Raw genomic sequence first — 22,534 nt, forward strand, 5'->3', positions numbered from 1 at the left:
TAGTGCATGGGTATGAATAAGTCTGCTAAACGCCACGGAAAGGCATTGGATTGACAAAGGCTATATGTCCTTTAATATTGGAGTTTAACGCCTTTACATTAAAAAAAATAAACTTAACCATAATTACCAGTAATCAGGGTGTAGTGCTGTGCCAACCTGGTTAAAATGTTGCGTAATGGGAACTGGGGTTCAGGGAATGCAGTCCAGGCTACTCCTCCTGCTGAGAATGGTCACATCTTGTATAAATCTTGTAAGAAAGAAGGATATATGCGGATGGGAGATAAAGAATAACAAAATAACTATGGTCATAAGGATCCATGAAGAACATATTGAGAAATGAGACTATCAGCCCATACAAGTAGTCTCTACAAGGGAGTGAGAGCTTGTAAACGGGACTCAGCAGTACCATGAACACTACTCTTTTAAGAAAGAGTGAATTGTGAAGATTAAGTTAACTCCCAGTGTGGAACATAGGAGCCACCATGACAAAACATGTTTAACAATATCACCCACTAAAGGCCCGATATAAGAAAAGGTATAGCAAATGAGCCCTTGGACATCCTATGCTGCTGTAGATAAATTGAGGACGATATACAAAAAGACTAATATTAAACTGACTCCATGACATTTATTACCCATGCTATATATGCCTATAAAAGATTCATAAAAAAAGAATGCACTACCACTTAAATCATGGAGGCGGAGTGCGATCACCATCTGAAGTATGGTACCTCCCCTCAAGCTAACCAACTTTTTGCCAGGTGGGCAGGATGGGGGGGGGGGTGTAGTTTCAAAGATCATCTTGAAAACGGAGCGTCGCTAAACTTCTGTTATTTTGCGCGGTCAGGCTGAGGGGAAAGCCTCATCTGTAGAGAATAATATGTTCTCTAGGGGTAGACCTTGCATTTCTGAATGGTAATCCAAGAAAGGTCTTGGAAGATGTGGACCTGTGCACCCAGAAAATCAACAAATAGAGTTGAAAGTGCTTTAGCCGTTATTTCCTCTTTAAGGCGAAAATCATAAATATAGCTAATTATCTCTCTGGGAGTGCCTCCGTCCATTTTTGGGTGGAGATCCCTCTATGCATGGTCCATTATAATCACAGTATATCGCAGCCTCCTTAAATTAGAGTTAAATATATGTTGTAGCTTTTCCTGAACAGGGACCACTCACACTCTAAGTCCCCCACATGGTGTTGTAAATCTTGAATGATGGTAGTTTTGTTAGGATACTGGATTTTGGAAATGATGGACAATTGCCTGCAATGTGTTATGGTCTTTTTCAAGCTGGTTGAGATGCTGACCAGTATTCTGAACATCTTGTCGAATCTCAGCCCTATAAGCTTTCATAACTTCAGAAAAAAAGAGCACAAAAATCCTGTTTGATAGTGAACTGTAGTACATGAGACCATAAGTCAGATGGGGGGTTCATTAACGCTGGCTGAGGCAGCAGACCTTGAGGGTGAGGTGGACCAACATCTTAAAGGAATCCTGGAGTGCAGGAGTTGAGGAATATCAAAATGGTCATAACGACATGAACCCCTATGGGAGAATTGTGCCTGCTGCAGATCCTCTCTTATGTTTTAGCAAGCAAGATCCTCAAGGCAGATACCCGTGAGAGGGAGACATCAGGGTCCAGTAGTGAGGGAGGCAGCACATTATTAAAAGCAGGAGGCTCCAAGGAAGCAGGAGGGGAGTGCAAAGTTAAGGAGCCATCTGAAGCTTGAGGTTGATCCGGATTGCGTTGCACAGTAGAAGGAGAAGGCAGGGCCATCTTGCTGGCTTCTGCTAAGCTTAAGTTCTTTGTTTGTGCTGCTGCAGAAAATATCGGAGATGTTGGCATGTTGATTCTGTGAGATCCCGAGGCCAGGGAGAGTGAGGAACCAGACAACATGTTGGGTGAGAGATACAAAAGGGGGTCCTGACACGCTGGTGGCTATGGACTCAGCGCCAACTTAGATCCTGATGGTGAACTATGGGAGTCTTTGCTCAAAAATGCATCCATGGTGAGAGCGGACGGAAAGGATTGGGGCAATGTTCGAGTCTTCGTAGGTCTTTGTTTTTCCCAATTGACAAGGGGTGCAGATTTGTTGTGCTAAAGTGCCTGTAGGTCTGGGATCTCATAAGTTACATGTCCGCTGCCGTGGTCTTCCGGCCATGCCACTCATTACCACTTTGAGCAACTGATCGTCAGGTGCGACTAAAAATACACGCTCATACCGTGGATCTCGTTACACATATACACAGATTTTAGTCTAAGCGTCCCAACACAATAACAGTTGTACACAAGTACATTTTGATTTGGGGAGAAAAAACAACAACTTGCACATTATACAGGGTGGGCCGTTTATAATGATACACCTTAATAAAATGGGAATGGTTGGTGATATTAACTTCCTGTTTGTGGCACATTAGTATATGTGAGGGGTGAAACTTCAAGATGGGTGGTGACCATGGCGCCATTTTGAAGTCGGCCATTTTGAATCCAACTTTTGTTTTTTCAATAGGAAGAGGGTCATGTGACACATCAAACTTATTGGGAATTTCACAAGAAAAACAATGGTGTGCTTTGTTTTAACGTAACTTTATTCTTTCATGAGTTATTTACAAGTTTCTCATTGTTTACAGCCATTGACATGTCGCCGAGGTTAACACGTGCGGAGCGGATAGAAATTGTGTTGATGTCTGGTGACGCCGTGGGTCAGTTGAATGGCCCCCAAGGTCTCCCGATCTGACCCCCTTAGACTTTTATCTTTGGGGTCATCTGAAGGCAATTGTCTATGCTGCGAAGATACGAGATGTGCAGCACCTGAAACTATGGATACTGGAAGCCTGTGCTAGCATTTCTCCTGCGGTGTTGCTATCAGTGTGTGAAGAGTGGGAGAAGAGGGTTGCATTGACAATCCAACACAATGGGCAGCACATTGAACACATTTTATATGTGGTCAGAAACTTGTAAATAACTCATGAAAGAATAAAGTTACGTTAAAACCATTGTTTTTCTTGTGAAATTCCCAATAAGTTTAATGTGTCACATGACCCTCTTCCTATTGAAAAAACAAAAGTTGGATTCAAAATAGCCGACTTCAAAATGGCCGCCATGGTCACCACCCATCTTGAAAAGTTTCCCCCCTCACATATACTAATGTGCCACAAACAGGAAGTTAATATCACCAACCATTCCCATTTTATTAAGGTGTATCCATATAAATGGCCCACCCTGTAGTTTCATACAGTTATATTGAATCATCAATCCACTTGAAATCTGCAAAGTGAGACATCCTGTCTCATACAGATAAAATATTCACCATCTCCAGATTGTGTGTAGCGGTTAATACAAATCCTAACATCTCCATTTGGGATGGTGTTCTTTAACCAACAATAGCACACACATTGAATATTCATGGGCTGAACAACAGAGAAGTAAAACATGTACAGACACAAGTAGACACTGTCTGGATGTAGGACAGGAATTCAGTGCTCTTACCTTACGACAGTATGTGTGCACACAATGAACTCTGGTCTGGAATTCCACTGATGGTAGGTGATATAATATCGAGTCTGCAGCCAAATCCACTGTTGTCCCTTTGTCAGGAACCTATAGTAACAAGACTTTCCTTTCCCATACTGCATTACTAGAAAAGAAAACAAATACAGAGAAAAACAATTAAACCAGTGAATCATCTAGTTAGTACTGACCGACTATGCTGTCACTATTATCTAAGTCAGGGGTCTTTACTCTTGCTGCGAAACTACAACTCCTAGCATGCCCCATTCACTTCTGCTGGAGTTCAAGGAACACATGCTGGGAGTTATAGTTTCACAACAACTGGAGAGGCATTACATCAAATAGATGGAGGTTATAGAGCTAGTCAGAGTGGCACTGCAATAACTGGATGAGTCCCTTCTGAAGGTGTTGTTCACCGGAGTGCTTAGCAGGGTATTATCCATATACTGCATATACTCCATCAGTGGTGCTCAGCCCAACATGTAACCAAATTGTTACTATTATCATACACTTGAATAATGACAGACAAGGGCGGCACTCACTGGTACTTGCAGAGTGGTTTCTTTATCCCAACATGATGAAAGGTAGGGAGCAGACTTGCATACATGTGTGCATCAGCAGGACAAGGCGATGGCCGTTTCGCACCTAAGTGCTTCGTCGGGCCTATAATCAAGCGGTGAATTTCACCTGCTTTTAAAAGCCTGCTATGACGCGATTCTCTCTGCGCCGCCGTCTTTTTGTAAATGCCGTTGATTATGCTTTGTTTATTGCAAGTTTATCTGTATTATTATTTTAATGTAATAGTTCATTCACACAGTGACGCAGCTCTCCCTCCGTGACGCACAGGTAGGCGCCAGGTGAGCGCAATGCCTGGGCGGCGCAGAGAGAAGCGCGTCATATCAGGCTTTTAAAAGCAGGTGAAATTCACAGCTTGATTATAGGCCCGACGAAGCACTTAGGTGCGAAACGGCCGTCACCTTGTCCTGCTGATGCACACATGTATGTGTAAGTCCCTACCTTTCATCACGTTGGAATAAAAGAAACCACTCTACAAGTACCGGTGAGTGCTGCCGTTGTCCTTCATTATTCAATTACATCAAATAGACCAGGGTTTCTTAACTCCAGTCCTCAGGGCCCACCTACTGGTCAGGATTTGAGAATATCCCACAGAATGAATACTTGTGGTAAGTCCTGATGCATGGACACTAATTCCATCTCGAAGTACGAGTGTGCAGATCTACTGGGCTATATCCAGCCAGTCTGGCAATGGGAAAAATGCTGGATTAGAAAGACTGAGTTCCACATTGTGGACATGTTGTGGGAGAAAACCGCATTGCAAAAAGAACTTGGTTTTAAAGGGAGTCTGTCATCTACTTTTAGCATTCTAGACAGCTCATTTATCGTTATTGCACCCTCATTTAAACAGTACATTTATGCCTCATTCACACGTCAGTTATTTGGTCAGTGATTTCCATCAGTGATTGTGAGCCAAAACCAGGATTGGAGCCTCCACAGACATAAGGTATAAGGTAAAGATCTGCACCTGGTTCTGTGTTTAGAGACGTACCTGGTTTTGGCTCAAAATCACTGATGGAAATCACTGACCAAAACGCTGACGTGTGAATGAGGCTTTATTGTATAGATCCCACATAGAGAAGCTGAAAAAACGTGTTTATAACAATATGCCAATTAGGTCTCACAAGTGCCCAGGGGTGGCGTTATGGACTCAAGTGCCCAGGCCCCTCACCAATGTGCCTGCCTTGCATTCCTCTGGTCCACCCTGCTCTAGTTCGGCGGTGGACAGTGCAGGCGCAAGGTGTCAGGGGCAAGAAGAGGATGATGAACAAAGAGGGAAGGGCGGGTCAGAGGGCTACAAAGGGAGTGGTTAGGCGGGCACATCCGGCGAGGGGCCTGGGAACTTGCGGCCATAATGCTGCCCCTGGGAACTTGGAATCCCTAATTAGCATATTGTTACAATAAAGGTACTGTTTAAATGAGGTGCAACTTCGAAATGAAGCAATATGAGCGGTATAAAGTGCTAAAAGTAGACGACTCCCTTTAAGAGGCAGCAATTGTCCTTGATGCAGCTTTGATACATGTTTTTACCTTAAAAACCTCATCGGCAGATTTCACATCGCAAAGTTGCAGCAATCACAGTAAAAAAAAAAAAATGTACAAAGTGTTTTTTGTTCCAGTTTTCATCACAACTCATCCACAATGTATAAACCCAAACTAAGAATTCTGGACCATGGAGCATTGGATTAAAGGATTACTACTACAGGGCAGGTTAACTTGCACAGGGCTCAAGCTCATTAAAGGGGCTGTCAGAATTTTTTTAACAAATGGGTACTGTTATAATAATAAAAAATGATATTTCTGCCCATGACAATGTACTGGCTGCAGCCATAACATGCCATATATATACTGCTCATGACCGCTGCAGTCAATCACTAGTCTCAATGGAATACGACATGAGATGGGAAGGTACATCGTTTTTTTATAATTTTTATGACCTTGCTGTTTGCAAAAAATACACATCTCGGACAGCACCAAAGGATAGGGATTAACTAACTGATCAGTGGGGATATGACTCCTGGGACCCCCACATTCCTGAGAATGGGGGTCCACTGTTCTCCAAGTTTGATGGAGCAGCATAGCTTAGTGCTGTACTTGGCTATCCCCGGTGGTCCTATAGAGAATGAATGGAGTAGCAGGGCTCTGAATTGGTGGTCCCAACCGTCGGATCTCAGAAATCAGTTCATTATAACTTGCAAACTTGGCCATACAACCCATGCCACTGTCTTTGAAAATAAATCTCAAACTAGTCAGAACTAGTTATCTATAAAACAGTCCCAAGCCACTTACAATGTTGATGACATTTTGCAAGATTCTCCAAGTCGTCCACATGATAGTAATCATAGCCTGAAGTGCCCAGCACCTCAAAAGGCAAGTATCCAATTATTGGAGGAGCTCTAAAGAAAGAAGACATCAGCAATGTGTTTTGAGAAGACATCATACATTATAAAAAGTACCTTCTACAGACACACAAATGTCTTGTAAATGTGTTTGTCCAAGCTATTCAACTTATTCTAGCTCCCTAGCAGGGAGGAAGTAAAGGACTGCAGTAATTCAAGTCTTCTGTTACTCTGTCCCATACTGAAATGAATGGAGCATACTGCAAGTTGATGGTGCCAATAAACAGCATAAAAAACTAACACACACACACACACACAGCTAAAGGCTTCAACTTCCATGTTAGCAGAGCTAAACATGGCAAAACAAAAAATTTCAAATAACAGAATATTTTCAAACATTTTTCTAAGGTACGGTATATTGCCGTAATGTGCAGACAGCAATATCAACATATATATTGATTATCCAACTGTAATAGAATGAGAACCATTGTTTTGTCGCTATGATTTACCATTGAATGCACCACTAAATAAGTATTTTCCTGAATTTAATGTTTACCATTCATACATTAATAGAGAATGGATCAGTCACATGGTACGGAAGATTGTTAAAACCCGAATTATGTTCTAAATTGAATATTGGCTTAGAAATATTTATGTAACCATAGTGTACATAATTAAGAAAAGCACAATGGGCAAGGGACAAGAGCTTCTCATCGAACATCAGGTTCTGCAGAGAAAAAAGGTTACGTATCAAGTAGGTTTGTAGAGGGGTTGTGAGAATAAAGCAAATGACTCAGGGAATGGGGAGAGTACTGCCAGGGAACAGTACATATTCTTATTATTTTATAGCAAATGGTACACTGCCTATATAACATGCTGATTAAGGAACGATGCCAAGCACCTAAAAGAGGCCGCTCATCCTGCAGCAACTCACAGGCTCCCAACTAACCTACCTGTGATCTAGGAAGAGGAACTTCCATTCCAAGCTGTGTCTTGAGGTGAACTCCTCATTAGGTTCCTCCACAGTGCACATTTCCTGGGGTGAGAGACAGAAAACACAATGAAAATAGTCAGTATCAAATAATTACAAGTAGGACCTATTTGTCAGTTCTCCTCTTTGTGAAAAAATTTCGGAAATGACGTGTACTGACATAGTAAGGCCTCTTTCACATGTCAGGGTTTTAACAGCGATTTTCATCAGCGATTGTGAGCCTCAACCAAGATAATGTAGAATGGAGAGATTTTCTCAGGTCCCGTGTTTCTGACCAGCACCTGGTTTTGGCTGACAGAAACCACTGACCTGAAAGAGGCCTTGGCCTTACCGTGCTGAAGCCCCCCTGCTGCCCATGGGTACAGTGTGCAAACACTGGACATTTACTCACATGCAAATCATGGGATACTTTAAATGAACACACTGCAAAGTTGCCTATTTTTCTTTTTTTGATCGTTTTTATTAAACAAGTATTCAAAATACAGAACAAATTCAGAAAATTGTCAAGACTTATTTTAATAATTGACATCCAAATTTCAATAGCGTAAGCAAAAGAAACAAAAATATACCCTTTCAGATGGATACCCTCCCCACCATCCACCAGCTGCAGCCAAAAGGGCTGATCCTCCATGTACCAACATAAAAAGGTCTCCTTTCACATAATTTAAGAACCACGTGAATAGTGGAGTGGTCAGATAGACTTCTCGGCAGGTATGTAGCATCCACTACCAAAGACAACATATCCAGGGACCCTATAGCTAGGACAATCCTAGAGAGAGGGTGATGAGAGCTGGAGAAAAAGGAGAATCTGCGTATGTCCGGATTTCTCACTCACCAGATATGGTGGAAATCTATCTCTCGTAGTACTGTGGCAAAGTTAGTGTCTCTAGCTGCACCCAATGCCCCCATCCTGTCCAACCTTGTGGACGGGCAAGTATTGAAATCACCAATTATTAAAATGGGACACTGAGGGAGCTCCTAAACATAGGCCATTACCTCTTTCAGAAATTTACCATAGGGGGAGGAATATATACTGCGACAAGGATAAAGGAGAAGTGCTATCAAGTACAATACAGGCACACATATCTACACGGGACGAGTGACATGTAAATGGCAGAGATTTGTGAATAAGAACACTTCCCTTCCCCCAGAATGTGTGGAGAGTGTCGAGTGATACGAGTGGCCCAACCATGATTTGTGTAGCAAGCGAGTAGTGTTGGGAACCAGATGCATCTCTGACAGGCATATCACTGCGGGCTGACAATGCTGCAGCGCAAGAAACACCGCAGCACGTTTTGCTGCCTCTCTCTGTCCCCTAAGATTCCATCCTACAATTCTAAGTTTGTCAGCCATGGTAATAAGACATGCCAGGATAAGTATCTCGGGAACTCTGGTGCTCTGACCATCGCTCCATCCATAACCAGATTATCAGTGTAACCGTCTCAGGCTACTTTCACACCTGCGTTCGGGTGCTCCGCTTGTGAGTTCCGTTTGAAGGCTCTCACAAGCGGCCCCGGAACGGATCCGTCCAGCCCTAATGCATTCTGAGTGGATGCGGATCCGCTCAGAATGCCTCAGTCTGGCACCGTTTGTCCTCCGCTCCGCTCAGCAGGCGGACACCTGAACGCAACTTGCAGCGTTCGGGTGTCCGCCTGGCCGTGCGGAGGCAAACGGATCCGTCCAGACTTACAATGTAAGTCAATGGGGACGGATCCGTTTGAAGTTGACACAGTATGGCTCAATTTTCAAACGGATCCGTCCCCCATTGACTTTCAATGTAAAGTCAAAACGATTCCGTTTGCACCATCATGAACAAAAAAAAATAAAAATATTTTTTTTTTTTGTTCATGGTAATGCAAACGGATCCGTTTTGAACGGATCTAAGCGTTTGCATTATAGGTGCGGATCCGTCTGTGCAGACACCAGACGGATCCGCTCCGAACGCAAGTGTGAAAGTAGCCTCACCGCTAAACCCACCCAATCCCCAAACCCAGACAAACAGTTTAAACAAAGACATTTTCCAGAAATGTGTTCAATAAACATTTTTACAAAAAGAAAATATATGGGGCAAAAAACATCCCTGTAGCCGGGCACCAGCAAAAAAACCCTATCAAAAACATATTTTGAATAAACATTGAGCAAGGTTGCTTCTCTAACCTGCCTCCTAGACCGTACAGTCTGCAGTGTGCAACATACAAGCGAATTATGTACTATGTAAAGTGCGTCCTCTCAACAGAGTGGCCTAAAACAGACGTATACACTCTAGTAAAAGTGCACTACCTCTTGGGAACCAATAGTAAGTATTATTACAGAGGCCTAAGAGGTCTAACACTAAAGAGAGAAACTGCAATAACTAAGTAAAAAATATATATTGCACTTAACGGACGAGTCCCATGTATTTGTAGGAGACTTATTCAGCATGTGCTCGCCGAAGCTTTGAGGGAGCGTTCGTTGGTTTCCAACCACTGCGCCACATCCAACAGTGTTTCAAATATACAAACTTCTCCATGCGCTGCCACCCGCAGCTTAGCAGGGTACAGCTTAGTAGGGAATCTTTAAGTCCTGTAGGCGGTGTTTGACATCCTGGAATTTCACTCTTCTGCGCTGGACCTCAGCGGAAAAACCCGGAAAGATAGATATTTTATTTCCATTATATTAGTAGATCAGGATGATCCCTGGCCTTCTCTGTCCCTGACGTGCAGCAGCTTCATCAGGACTGGACGAGGGGGGCCCCTGGTGGCTAAGCGCGGAATGGCACCCAATGTACTCTTTCGATGGCAAACACACGAGACAAAGCGTTCTTGCCGAATTTAAGGGTCACCCAGTCTTCGAAAAACACCACTGGGTCAGATCCCTCAGCCTGAGATTATTTCTGTGCGACCTGTTTTCTAGGTCGTCAGTTTTGGACATTAACAGACACATTATGTAAAATTCTGCCGAGATCCCTCTTCACTGGGGGGTAGCTGATCCTCAACAGTGCTCACTCTATCTTCCACCTCTTTGATCCTCTCATTCACCTGCCTGAGGTCTTGCCTGATGAGGGAGACAGTTCTCTTGCAGACTGCCCATATGTGTATTAAGAATAGTCAGTGAACCGCTGCAGTCCTGTACAGCAGCGAGGATATCTTTAATGGTGGGCTCATCTCCAGTAGTAACAGAGTGCTCCAACTCTAAGTTTAATTGGTACTTCACAGGATGGGGCGTTTTCCTGTATAACCTTTCCCCCTGCTGATTGTAAGGCTGCCATTTTGGGGGCCAAGTGGACCTTTTCAGAGACTCCAGAAGGGTTTGACATGGGCTCCCCTAAGGGGTGTACAGAGGTGTCGACCGCTACCATAGTGTCGGAGGGGGCACAGAGTGAGCGTATTTACCCAGGTGGGCTGCTACTTCCGCTGCAGCGCCATCTTGTTTTGGGGTTGCCGGAGGCCCGACGTCTCTCTGATCCCTCTCCTTCTTCCCAGTGCGAGTCATTCTGGCACAGGGGGGAACCACACAGCTCAGGGAAGCTGCCCAGGGTCTGTAGAAGCGGTAAGTAGCGCTGCAGACTGATGGAGGATTACAGGAAGGCAGGACAGGAGTCTCTCAGTGCTGAGTCCTCTCACATGCCCGACCAGGCCACGCCCCTAATGTGTTTCCTTTTAGATGCACTTAAAGGGAACCTGTCACCTCTACACTGCTACCCTCACTGAGCGTTTCTAAATGTTCATTTTGTTACCCTTAACATATAAATTATACTTTTAATTTCATTTGCAGACGAATTCAATAAACTATTATGCATTTTTGTACTTCCCGCCTTTTATGCAAATTAATATAAAAGAGTCATATCTTACTTGTGTGACCAGAGTAGAGTCATATTTTCAAGCTCTGACTCATCTCAGGATAATTTGCATATGTATCAAATTGTGTTTTTTTACACAATAAAAGCACACAGAGATATGGGGACTGGGTATTGCGGATGTGCTAGCGGCCATCTAGCAACCCATGTCCCCAGCTCTATACCCAAAATCCAGGTGACAGGTTCCCTTTAAACAAATGCTCTGAAAGTGGACTTTCCCTTTAAATGCTAGGAAAGCTCACATACATACTGTACATTGAACACATGTGCACTGCTCAAACATCCTACCTATCTGCAAGGGCGAACAGGAAGAGCAGCAGGCTTGACCCACCGATTAGCAACATCTACTGGGGCTTGTGGTACATGACTTCTGCCTCTGCAGTATTATGCCCCTACACCTCCCCTCTCCGTGTTAGCTATGCAGAGCAAGTCCAAGGAAACATTACTGAGCAAAGCATGCTGGGTTTGGTTAGGAAGCTGATAAAAACAGGAGGTTACAGAAAAAAAGGAAGAAGAAAGCACAGGCATGAAAAACAAGTACATGAGGCAAAAATATGCAGTGTTTGGGGTACTCTGGGAAGATAAAAAAAAAAAAAATTATAAAACTAGAGAACTGATTCAAGGTCACGGGGTGGATTTTGTCCTGGTTGGACGTTCCATAGCAGAATCCACACAGAAACAGCCTCCCATTGTTTTCCGTGCTAACACCATTTTAACTGAAGGTGGCTAAAGATGCGGCTGATTCGCCATGATCAAAGTGTAGAGTCCAAAAAACGCGATGGGAGACTGCCACCAGGCAGCCATCCCGCAGTTTTGGGTGCAGAATCCACCATGTGGGTGAGGCCTTTCCAGAGAAAGCCAGAAGTGTGACAAGTCGGTAGGATAAATATAATTCCGTCCTTTAAGTTTCTAATTTCTCATGAATCCACTTCTGGCTTGCAGTGGTTTTTGTCCGGCTGAATAATGGCATATTTGCCGGGTTGCAGCTGGATCTCCGCCGGTCCCTATTATAGTCAATGGGGCAGGCGGTCTCTGCTGGAACCACTAACGGAAGTGTGAAACTAGCCTTAAAGGGAGTCTGTCACCACATTTTAGCATGTTAGACCGTTAAAATAGGGTTATGTGATCCAGCCAGAACATAAAAACGGTACCTTTGTGGTAGAAAACGGACTTTTCAATTTGCCGAAAACGAAGTTATAAGATTATCTTCTGAGCCCTCTCAAGTGCCCAGGGCGGTCTCTCAATCCTCGGAGCCCCAGGCAGGCACCTCCTAAACGGCTGATAACTCCGCCCTCCGTGCGCCTCTGCCCGCCCGTTTACTCCCCTGTCCCTTTCCACTGCGGCTGTGCGGTACAAATCATAGCGGGCGCATGCGCAATGCGATGCCCGCTCCTGGCAGGGCATCGCAATACCTATTGCGCATGCGCCGGCTAAACGGCGCGAAATCTGCAGGATTAGCCGGCCATGCGCAATAGGTATTGCGATGCCCTGCCAGGAGCGGGCATCGCATTGCGCATGCGCCCGCTACGATTTGTACCGCACAGCCGCAGTGGAAAGGGAAAGGGGAGGGGAGTAAACGGGCGGGCAGAGGCGCACGGAGGGCGGAGTTATCAGCCGTTTAGGAGGTGCCTGCCTGGGGCTCCGAGGATTGAGAGACCGCCCTGGGCACTTGAGAGGGCTCAGAAGATAATCTTATAACTTCGTTTTCGGCAAATTGAAAAGTCCGTTTTCTACCACAAAGGTACCGTTTTTATGTTCTGGCTGGATCACATAACCCTATTTTAACGGTCTAACATGCTAAAATGTGGTGACAGACTCCCTTTAACTGCGCATTTCAAATGATGGGCGAGATTTGCGCCCAAACAGTATCAACTCCGCACCAAAACCTGCTATTATCTATTGCGGGTTTTGGTGCTGTTTGGATGCAGAAATGCACAGAAATCCACGCAGAGATGCATGTGGATTTTCTGCATGTTGACCTGCACCTGTATCCTAAGGCTTCCTTCACACCCTTTTATTTTTTTTGTTGCACTTTCAAATGTTTTTTTTTCTTTATAGAAAAGTCTATACCCAGAGAATGCTGCATTTTGAATGTTAGACTTAAAATGCAAAGTGAAAAACACCAGAAAAAAAATAATAATTGTGCGTTTCAGAATGTCTTATTGACCTACAGCTAACATGTTTGCGCAAAAAAATAAATAACTGTGAACCCCCCCTTCCCCAGCAAAAGAAGACATACCTTAATGAACTGAGGTGTAGCCAGCCGCACAGTAGCTACAAAGCAGATTCGGTCCTCGTATGTGGGCCTGAGCGATCTCTGTAACGTCCCATCAAAGCCATTGTGTGTTGAATTCGACACTAAATTAAGAAAGGAAAGAAAGGTTAGAGGATGTAACTGCACAAACCTATCAACTAGAGCATATGAACGTCAAAAGGGATGACGGTGTGCTCAGAACCTCCATCATCTTAGCCGGAAAGATGGACTCCCAGTATGGCACACTCATAGTAGTCAGTAAAATGGGAAACAAACGGCCGCTTGGAGCCTCTCCAATGAGCACTGCTGAGTGTCCCACTAGTTTTCCTTTGAAAGGAGGTTGTCCCCTTAACAGAAACCCTCTGTTCAAAGTAAAAATAATGTCATCCTCAGACACAAAGGTCTCCCGGTGTCTTAGTAAAAATCACACACTATCGCACAATCCACTGTAAATATACATCGAGATGTGTCCATGATGCATACTGTAAATGTAAGTTACCATTGTTTAAGGACTTGAAGTTTCCAATGCATTTTACAAATTCATATGTGGCTGGTTCTTCTGGGTCCACGGTTCCTCGCAACATGTGGCAGCAGAATTCAAGTTCATTCTTTGCTGAAAGAAAGGGACAGAAAATGCCTGAAAGGTTGAGGATACCCCATATTTTTCGCTTTATAAGACGCACTTAACTATAAGACACACCCCAAGTTTGGACAACAGAAAACTAGGAAAAAATATTTTATAGGTCCTCTTTGAAGTGAATGTGGTTTACGGGTGGTTTACTCAAGTGGAGGGGTCAAGCTAAGTAACATTGAGATGTATTGTGGGGGTGGGGGTGGGCAATAGTTTTGGTTAGCTCCTCTTACCCTTATCTGTAATCAGCTGACCACTGTAACAACCAGAAATGGTGCACATGGTCACCTCATTAAATGTACCTATCCAGATAAATGTGTCTCCTGTCATTACTCTATTTCCTGCCACGCTAGATTACTTTTAGGTATCTGTCACATGGATTATTACTATTAAAGTACAACTATTCCCATGTAGAACATAACACCTCCTTCTCTGATGTACCTTCGATTAAGCATTTCTTATTTTCTATCTTGCGAAGATCATCTTTGTATGATATGCAAATTAGGCAGTAAGGTGCCCAGAGGGGCGTTATTTTCTTTCAGTGGTGCCCATGCAGTGCCCAGGCCCGTCCCCTCTAGCACACCCAAGCATGCCTCTCCTGGGCCGAGACTCCACATCCCCATCAGCGCCACTGCCACCCCTCCCCCGCTATCTCACTGAAGCGAGGTAATGCCACTCACACTTGCCTTCAGCTTCACAGAGAAATCTCGCACAGGCACATGCCCAGTGACACATTTGAGGCTGATGCCCTCAGCATGACATGAAGCGTGCAGGCAGTCTTCGGTACTGTGCCTACGCAATATTTCTCTGTGAAGCTGAAGGCAAGTGTGGGCAGCGTTACCTTGCGTCAGTGACTTAGTGGGGGGAGGGGTGGCAACGGCGCTGATGAGATGTGCTTGGGCTCTGCTGGAGGGCGGGCCTGGGCACTGGATGGGAGCATTCCTGTGCATCATTGACCGAAAATAACGCCCCTCTGGGCGCCTTACTGCCTAATTTGCGTGTCATACAAAGATGATTTTCCCAAGATAGAAAACAAGAAGCGCCGAATGGAAGGTACATCAGGGAAGGAGGTGTTATGTTCTACATGGGAATAGTTTCACTTTAGTAGTTCATGAGCTAAAAGTAAGTGGTTGCTGAGAACCAGCATCATAATCACTGCAGCCCAGGCCTGGAAAAAAGTCAAATCTACTTGAGAAGAGTCCTGGTTATTCCTAATCTCCTGCTCTCCCTAACCATCTGCTGGTGATTGGTAGATTTCTCCTGGAGAGAAAGGGAGAAAACTCGGTAGAAGACATCAGCAGGTGGGCAGGAGAGCAGGAATTCATGAATAACCAGGACTCTTCTCAGGGGGCCAGGACTCTTTTCCAGGCCCAGTCTGCAATGATTGTGATGTTGGTTCTCAGCAACCACTTACTTTTAACTTTTAAATGACAGCCCTCTGAAATCATCTCACCTGTCTCTACTTTATTCTACCTTTAGTATGAGCAGCACAAGGTTGATGACAGGTTCCCTTTTAAAGGGGTATTCCCATCTCAGACAATGGGGGCATATCCCTAGAACATGGCCGATTTCTTCCAAAAACAGGTTATGTGTGGTTCTGCAGCTTAGCTTCAGTTCACGGCAGTGGAGGTGAGCTGAAATACCAGACACAACCGCTGGACAGGAGGGGTGATCTTTTTTGGAAGAACGCTGTCATGCTCTTTTTGTCCTAACCTTGAGCAACGCCTTTAAAAGTTTTGTGACATATTGTGAAATATTACATTTCTGTTAGATCTCGCCAAGCGGAACACACTTTCAATTGGAAGTGTATCTGAGAATGCTATTGTGTAAAGATATTGCTGATACACACTTGTTATGGTGCCCCCTGCTGTTCTTTTGATTCCCTCTCAAAATGAATGTGCTGCCAGTAGTCACTTCTCCAGCCAGTCAGCACACCAGAAGTCACTTTGCTGCTGTGTACAAGAGAAACCGGACAGTGTGATCATCAGCAATGGATACATTAGGTGGACCTGGAACGAGCACCAGGGGGCGCCATAGCAAGTATACAACTGTAATATCTACATACAGGAGCATTATTAACAACTGCTTTCAACTGGAAATTTGTTCTGTTTCATGCGATTTCACAGAGTAAATTAATATCCATCTATAATCTAATATCTATAGGACAACCCTTTATTTTATAAATAGAGGCTATTTTATAAATAGAGTGTTTACTTCCCCTTAATTATCTGGACCATTTTTTTCATTTTAGCAATGGGCCTATCTAACTGCAAACAAGTACCGTATTTTCCAGACTGGAAGATGCACTTTTATCCCCTCAAATGGAATCGGTCATCAGCTTGCAGGAGGAGCGGGGAGTGGTGAGGGAAGCACTGCTCTGTCTCTACTCACCCTACCTGGTCTTCTTCCAGGACCTGCTGTGCACTGTGTCCTGGCAGCGTACAGCACGTACGCGCGCACTATGACCTGACGCTGTGCGACGTCGGGTCATATTGAAGACCGGGGCCTGGAAGAAGACCAGGGAGCAATGAGTCCTGGACCTGCAGACCTGGAATTGGACTTTCTTTTATGCCATCAGATGACTGATATAATAAAAAATAATAATTAAAGGGAACCGGTCACCTCCAAAAGTGATATAAAACTGCCAGCATTACCTTATAGCAGCCCCCAGTCTGTAATTGATTGTGTGTGTGAGCCAGAAATTCGTCAATCCATACTTGTGAAAAACACTTTTATTCTCCCTGAGCGCTCTGTTTGCAATGAGCTTGAAGTCAAGGGGGCAGCGGCCTCCTTGCTTCAAGTCAAGCAATGCCCGCCTCTTACCCGTCTCCTCCTGACTATGATTTACATATTTACCATTCCTTGGGATCATGCCAGTCGGGATTGTGCAGGCGCCACACTGGCATGATCCCAAGGAATGGTAAATATGTAAATCATAGTCAGGAGGAGACGGGTAAGAGGCGGGCATTGCTTGACTTGAAGCAAGGAGGCCGCTGCCCCCTTGACTTCAAGCTCATTGCAAACAGAGCGCTCAGGGAGAATAAAAAAGCGTTTTTCACAAGTATGCATAGACTCACACACACGATCAATTACAGATTGGGGGCTGCTATAAGGTAATGCTGGCAGTTTTATATCACTTTTGGAGGTGACAGGTTCCCTTTAAGGAAAAACTGTGAAAAGTATAAAGGATGAAATGTGTATGTATATTTTACACACACAAAGTCCGCTATACTATTGCTAAAACTCGCAGACTCCTCCCATTGCAAGCATGGTTACATGCTGGAGGTAACTGGTGAGCTGTTTGTGTGTCGGCCTCATGCTCCTGTAATTTGCCCACTGGCTCCTGGTATCGCCGATACGGCGGCTCAGGTAGGAGAGTGTTAGGTCCCGGGCTACTCGAGAAACCTTGACGTGGTGCCCGGGATTAGACATGTTCTACACCGTAGGACATGTTGACTAATCTCTCAATTTTAAAATCAGTTTGAGGGTTTAGTGAGACTGCAGAGTGCACCTGTCTTTGTTATTGTTTTGTTATATTGTTATATTGATTATGACATCCGCACTTGTTACCTTGTGTGAGATGTCTATTGTGGTACTTTTGGTTCGCCGCGGGCATCCTCCACCGTATGCATTTTGCTGGGGATCGTCATTAGCAACGGGCCACAAGTGCAGGATTTGCTCCCCTGTATATATGCACGACTGCATGTGGGTTTGAGCACCTCCTGCTAATGCCACCCTGTCTTTTTGGTTTGTAAAACTAATAAATATATTTTATTTTTTAATTTAACAAAAAAGGGGGGAATGTGTGTGTGTAGATATACATGTAGTCTACTATATTATTGCTAAAACTAGTAACTATAGCCATAACATTTCTTTCTTTTTTTATACATTTTTAAATTTTTTATTTATTTTTTATGGGAAAAAAAGTGAATTAACCCCTTGCTGCCACAGTCAGTACAGAAAGGGATTAATTCACACACTGCAGGCTCACAGTTAATTTTACAGCCAGCAGGGGGAGCCCTCACATCAAGAAGCGCACTGCCCTGTAGGCTTTTTTACAGTGCATTGGATCGCTGTACACGGGAGACCAGTTTGCCTGCTCTCTGGGATTATTACAGTCACTGGTTAATAAGCTGGGCTATCACTTCATACAGATATGAAGCATTACAGCTTCAGTAAGCGTATATCAACTTATAAAAATCCTAGATGTGTACAAGGAAACAATGACAGAATATGAGATGAAAACACTCACTTTTCAGATAATCTGAGCCCAAAGAAGAACTTTCCACCATGCGCGAGGACAAGATTTTATAGATTTCTGAATGTTCCCCCTCGGGGACAAAATTAAATATACTCTGATCAACAAGATCAGACTGAAAGAGAAGAAATAAAATAGTTAAAATCCAATATATAGTTTAATAAGCCAGAACATATAGGTCTAGTCCAGAAACATTACTAGGTAAACGCACACAGACAGATTTTATTATAAGTTCATTATCAAGGACACGTTAAGATTTGTATAAAGTAGATGACTTTGGTTACTTGGAGAGAAATCCTTAAAGGGGTAATCGGTTAGATTAAGTTATCGCTTATCTACAGCGGTAGGGGATAACTATTAGATCGTTGGGTGTCCTAACACTGGGACCCCCACTGATCACAAAAACAGGGGGACCCATACCCCTGAAATGAACGGAGCAGCCGTCGAGCATGCGCGTGGACGCTCCATTCATTTCTATGACAGTCCCAGAGATGATAGAGTAAAGCGCTCACCTATCTCTGGAATCCCCATAGAAATGAATGGAGCAGCTGCACGAATGCCCGACCAGCCGCAAAAAAAATGATCACGCCTGGCAAAGTGTCCCTGCCTAGGGTGGCTTCATTACCTTGGCACTTACATTTAGGTGACACCCTGAGGTGTCTAGTTTCCAAATATAACCTATAACTGAAATGATATCTTGTGTTCCGTGTGTTTATTGACAAGCTGCAGTATTCAGAGTGCACAATAGGTGGCGATAATGATCCAAGCGTCACACAGGTCATTATACCTCATTTATCATGCTTTATTTAGCAAATGACTCATTAAAAGAAATGAATAGAGCCAGATCCTACACACAGTTCACCTGAGGTGAAAGTGTGGACCAATCTAACTACTGTGAAATAAGAAGTCGTATAAATGTACAGTCAGGTCCATAAATATTGGGACATGGACACAAAATTCTAACATTTTTGGCTCTATACACCACCACAATGGATTTGAAATGAAACGAACAAGATGTGATTTAACTGCAAACTGGCAGTTTTAATTTGAGGGTATTTACATCCAAATCAGGTGAACGGTGTAGGAATTACAACAGTTTGCATATGTGCCTCCCACTTGTTAAGGGACAAAAAGTAATGGGACAATTGGCTTCTCAGATGTTCCTTGGCCAGGTGTGTGTTATTCCCTCATTATCGCAATTACAATGAGCAGATAAAAGGTCCAGAGTTCATTTCAAGTGTGCTATTTGCATTTGGAATCTGTTGCTGTCAACTCTCAAGATGAGATCCAAAGAGCTGTCACTATCAGTGAAGCAAGCCATCATTAGGCTGAAAAAACAAAACAAACCCATCAGAGAGATAGCAAAAACATTAGGCGTGGCCAAAACAACTGTTTGGAACATTCTTAAAAAGAAGGAACGCACCGGTGAGCTCAGCAACACCAAAAGACCCGAAAAACCACGGAAAACAACTGTGGTGGATGACCGAAGAATTATTTCCCTGGTGAAGAAAACACCCTTCACAACAGTTGGCCAGATCAAGAACACTCTCCAGAAGGTAGGTGTATGTGTGTCAAAGTAAACAATCAAGAGAAGACTTCACCAGAGTGAATACAGGGGGTTCACCACAAGATGTAAACCATTGGTGAGCCTCAAAAACAGAAAGGCCAGATTAGAGTTTGCCAAACGACATCTAAAAAAGCCTTCACAGTTCTGGAACAATATCCTACGGACAGATGAGACCAAGATCAACTTGTACCAGAGTGATGGGAAGAGAAGAGTATGGAGAAGGAAAGGAACTGCTCATGATCCTAAGCATACCACCTCATCAGTGAAGCATGGTGGTGGTAGTGTCATGGCGTGGGCATGTATGGCTGCCAATGGAACTGGTTCTCTTGTATTTATTGATTATGTGACTGCTGACAAAAGCAGCAGGATGAATTCTGAAGTGTTTCGAGCAATATTATCTGCTCATATTCAGCCAAATGCTTCAGAACTCATTAGATGGCGCTTCACAGTGCAGATAGACAATGACCCAAAGCATACTGCAAAAGCAACCAAAGAGTTTTTTAAGGGAAAGAAGTGGAATGTTATGCAATGGCCGTGTCAATCACCTGACCTGAATCCGATTGAGCATGCATTTCACTTGCTGAAGACAAAACTGAAGGGAAAATGCCCCAAGAACAATCAGGAACTGAAGACAGTTGCAGTAGAGGCCTGGCAGAGCATCACCAGGGATGAAACCCAGCGTCTGGTGATGTCTATGCGTTCCAGACTTCAGGCTGTAACTGACTGCAAAGGATTTGCAACCAAGTATTAAAAAGTGAAAGTTTGATTTATGATTATTATTCTGCTCTATTACTTTTGGTCCCTTAACAAGTGGGAGGCGCATATGCAAACTGTTGTAATTCCTACACCGTTCACCTGATTTGGATCTACAGGGAGTGCAGAATTATTAGGCAAATGAGTATTTTGACCACATCATCCTCTTTATGCATGTTGTCTTACTCCAAGCTGTATAGGCTCGAAAGCCTACTACCAATTAAGCATATTAGGTGATGTGCATCTCTGTAATGAGAAGGGGTGTGGTCTAATGACATCAACACCCTATATCAGGTGTGCATAATTATTAGGCAACTTCCTTTCCTTTGGCAAAATGGGTCAAAAGAAGGACTTGACAGGCTCAGAAAAGTCAAAAATAGTGAGATATCTTGCAGAGGGATGCAGCACTCTTAAAATGGCAAAGCTTCTGAAGCGTGATCATCGAACAATCAAGCGTTTCATTCAAAATAGTCAACAGGGTCGCAAGAAGCGTGTGGAAAAACCAAGGCGCAAAATAACTGCCCATGAACTGAGAAAAGTCAAGCGTGCAGCTGCCAAGATGCCACTTGCCACCAGTTTGGCCATATTTCAGAGCTGCAACATCACTGGAGTGCCCAAAAGCACAAGGTGTGCAATACTCAGAGACATGGCCAAGGTAAGAAAGGCTGAAAGACGACCACCACTGAACAAGACACACAAGCTGAAACGTCAAGACTGGGCCAAGAAATATCTCAAGACTGATTTTTCTAAGGTTTTATGGACTGATGAAATGAGAGTGAGTCTTGATGGGCCAGATGGCTGGATTGGTAAAGGGCAGAGAGCTCCAGTCCGACTCAGACGCCAGCAAGGTGGAGGTGGAGTACTGGTTTGGGCTGGTATCATCAAAGATGAGCTTGTGGGGCCTTTTTGGGTTGAGGATGGAGTCAAGCTCAACTCCCAGTCCTACTGCCAGTTTCTGGAAGACACCTTCTTCAAGCAGTGGTACAGGAAGAAGTCTGCATCCTTCAAGAAAAACATGATTTTCATGCAGGACAATGCTCCATCACACGCGTCCAAGTACTACACAGCGTGGCTGGCAAGAAAGGGTATAAAAGAAGAAAATCTAATGACATGGCCTCCTTGTTCACCTGATCTGAACCCCATTGAGAACCTGTGGTCCATCATCAAATGTGAGATTTACAAGGAGGGAAAACAGTACACCTCTCTGAACAGTGTCTGGGAGGCTGTGGTTGCTGCTGCACGCAATGTTGATGGTGAACAGATCAAAACACTGACAGAATCCATGGATGGCAGGCTTTTGAGTGTCCTTGCAAAGAAAGGTGGCTATATTGGTCACTGATTTGTTTTTGTTTTGTTTTTGAATGTCAGAAATGTATATTTGTGAATGTTGAGATGTTATATTGGTTTCACTGGTAAAAATAAATAATTGAAATGGGTATATATTTGTTTTTTGTTAAGTTGCCTAATAATTATGCACAGTAATAGTCACCTGCACACACAGATATCCCCCTAAAATAGCTAAAACTAAAAACAAACTAAAAACTACTTCCAAAAATATTCAGCTTTGATATTGAGTTTTTTGGGTTCATTGAGAACATGGTTGTTCAATAATAAAATTAATCCTCAAAAATACAACTTGCCTAATAATTCTGCACTCCCTGTAAATACCCTCAAATTAAAGCTGACAGTCTGCAGTTATAGCACATCTTGCTGGTTTCATTTCAAATACATTGTGGTGGTGTATAGAGCCAAAAATGTTGCAATTGTGTCGATGTCCCAATATTTATGTACCTGACTGTATAATGCCATAACCGCCTAAAAAG

General features: G+C 43.7%; 1 protein-coding gene across 5 annotated transcripts in view; it reads right to left on the bottom strand.

Annotated features, from left to right (window-relative positions):
* The window catches only part of CLOCK (clock circadian regulator), a 125,035-nt gene that overhangs the window by 34,837 nt on the left and 67,664 nt on the right, over positions 1-22,534 (bottom strand). For all 5 annotated transcript variants that reach the window (XM_044299278.1, XM_044299271.1, XM_044299252.1 and 2 more), the window contains 6 exons: positions 18,386-18,506; positions 14,002-14,115; positions 13,488-13,606; positions 7,376-7,458; positions 6,373-6,479; positions 3,487-3,634 (listed from right to left, as the gene is read on the bottom strand). In XM_044299278.1, the coding sequence (XP_044155213.1) occupies positions 3,487-3,634; positions 6,373-6,479; positions 7,376-7,458; positions 13,488-13,606; positions 14,002-14,115; positions 18,386-18,506 (692 nt within the window). The remainder of the gene's footprint in view (positions 1-3,486; positions 3,635-6,372; positions 6,480-7,375; positions 7,459-13,487; positions 13,607-14,001; positions 14,116-18,385; positions 18,507-22,534) is intronic.

This window comes from Bufo gargarizans, chromosome 1 (assembly GCF_014858855.1).
Source record: "Bufo gargarizans isolate SCDJY-AF-19 chromosome 1, ASM1485885v1, whole genome shotgun sequence".
NCBI classification, from domain to species: Eukaryota; Metazoa; Chordata; class Amphibia; order Anura; family Bufonidae; genus Bufo; species Bufo gargarizans.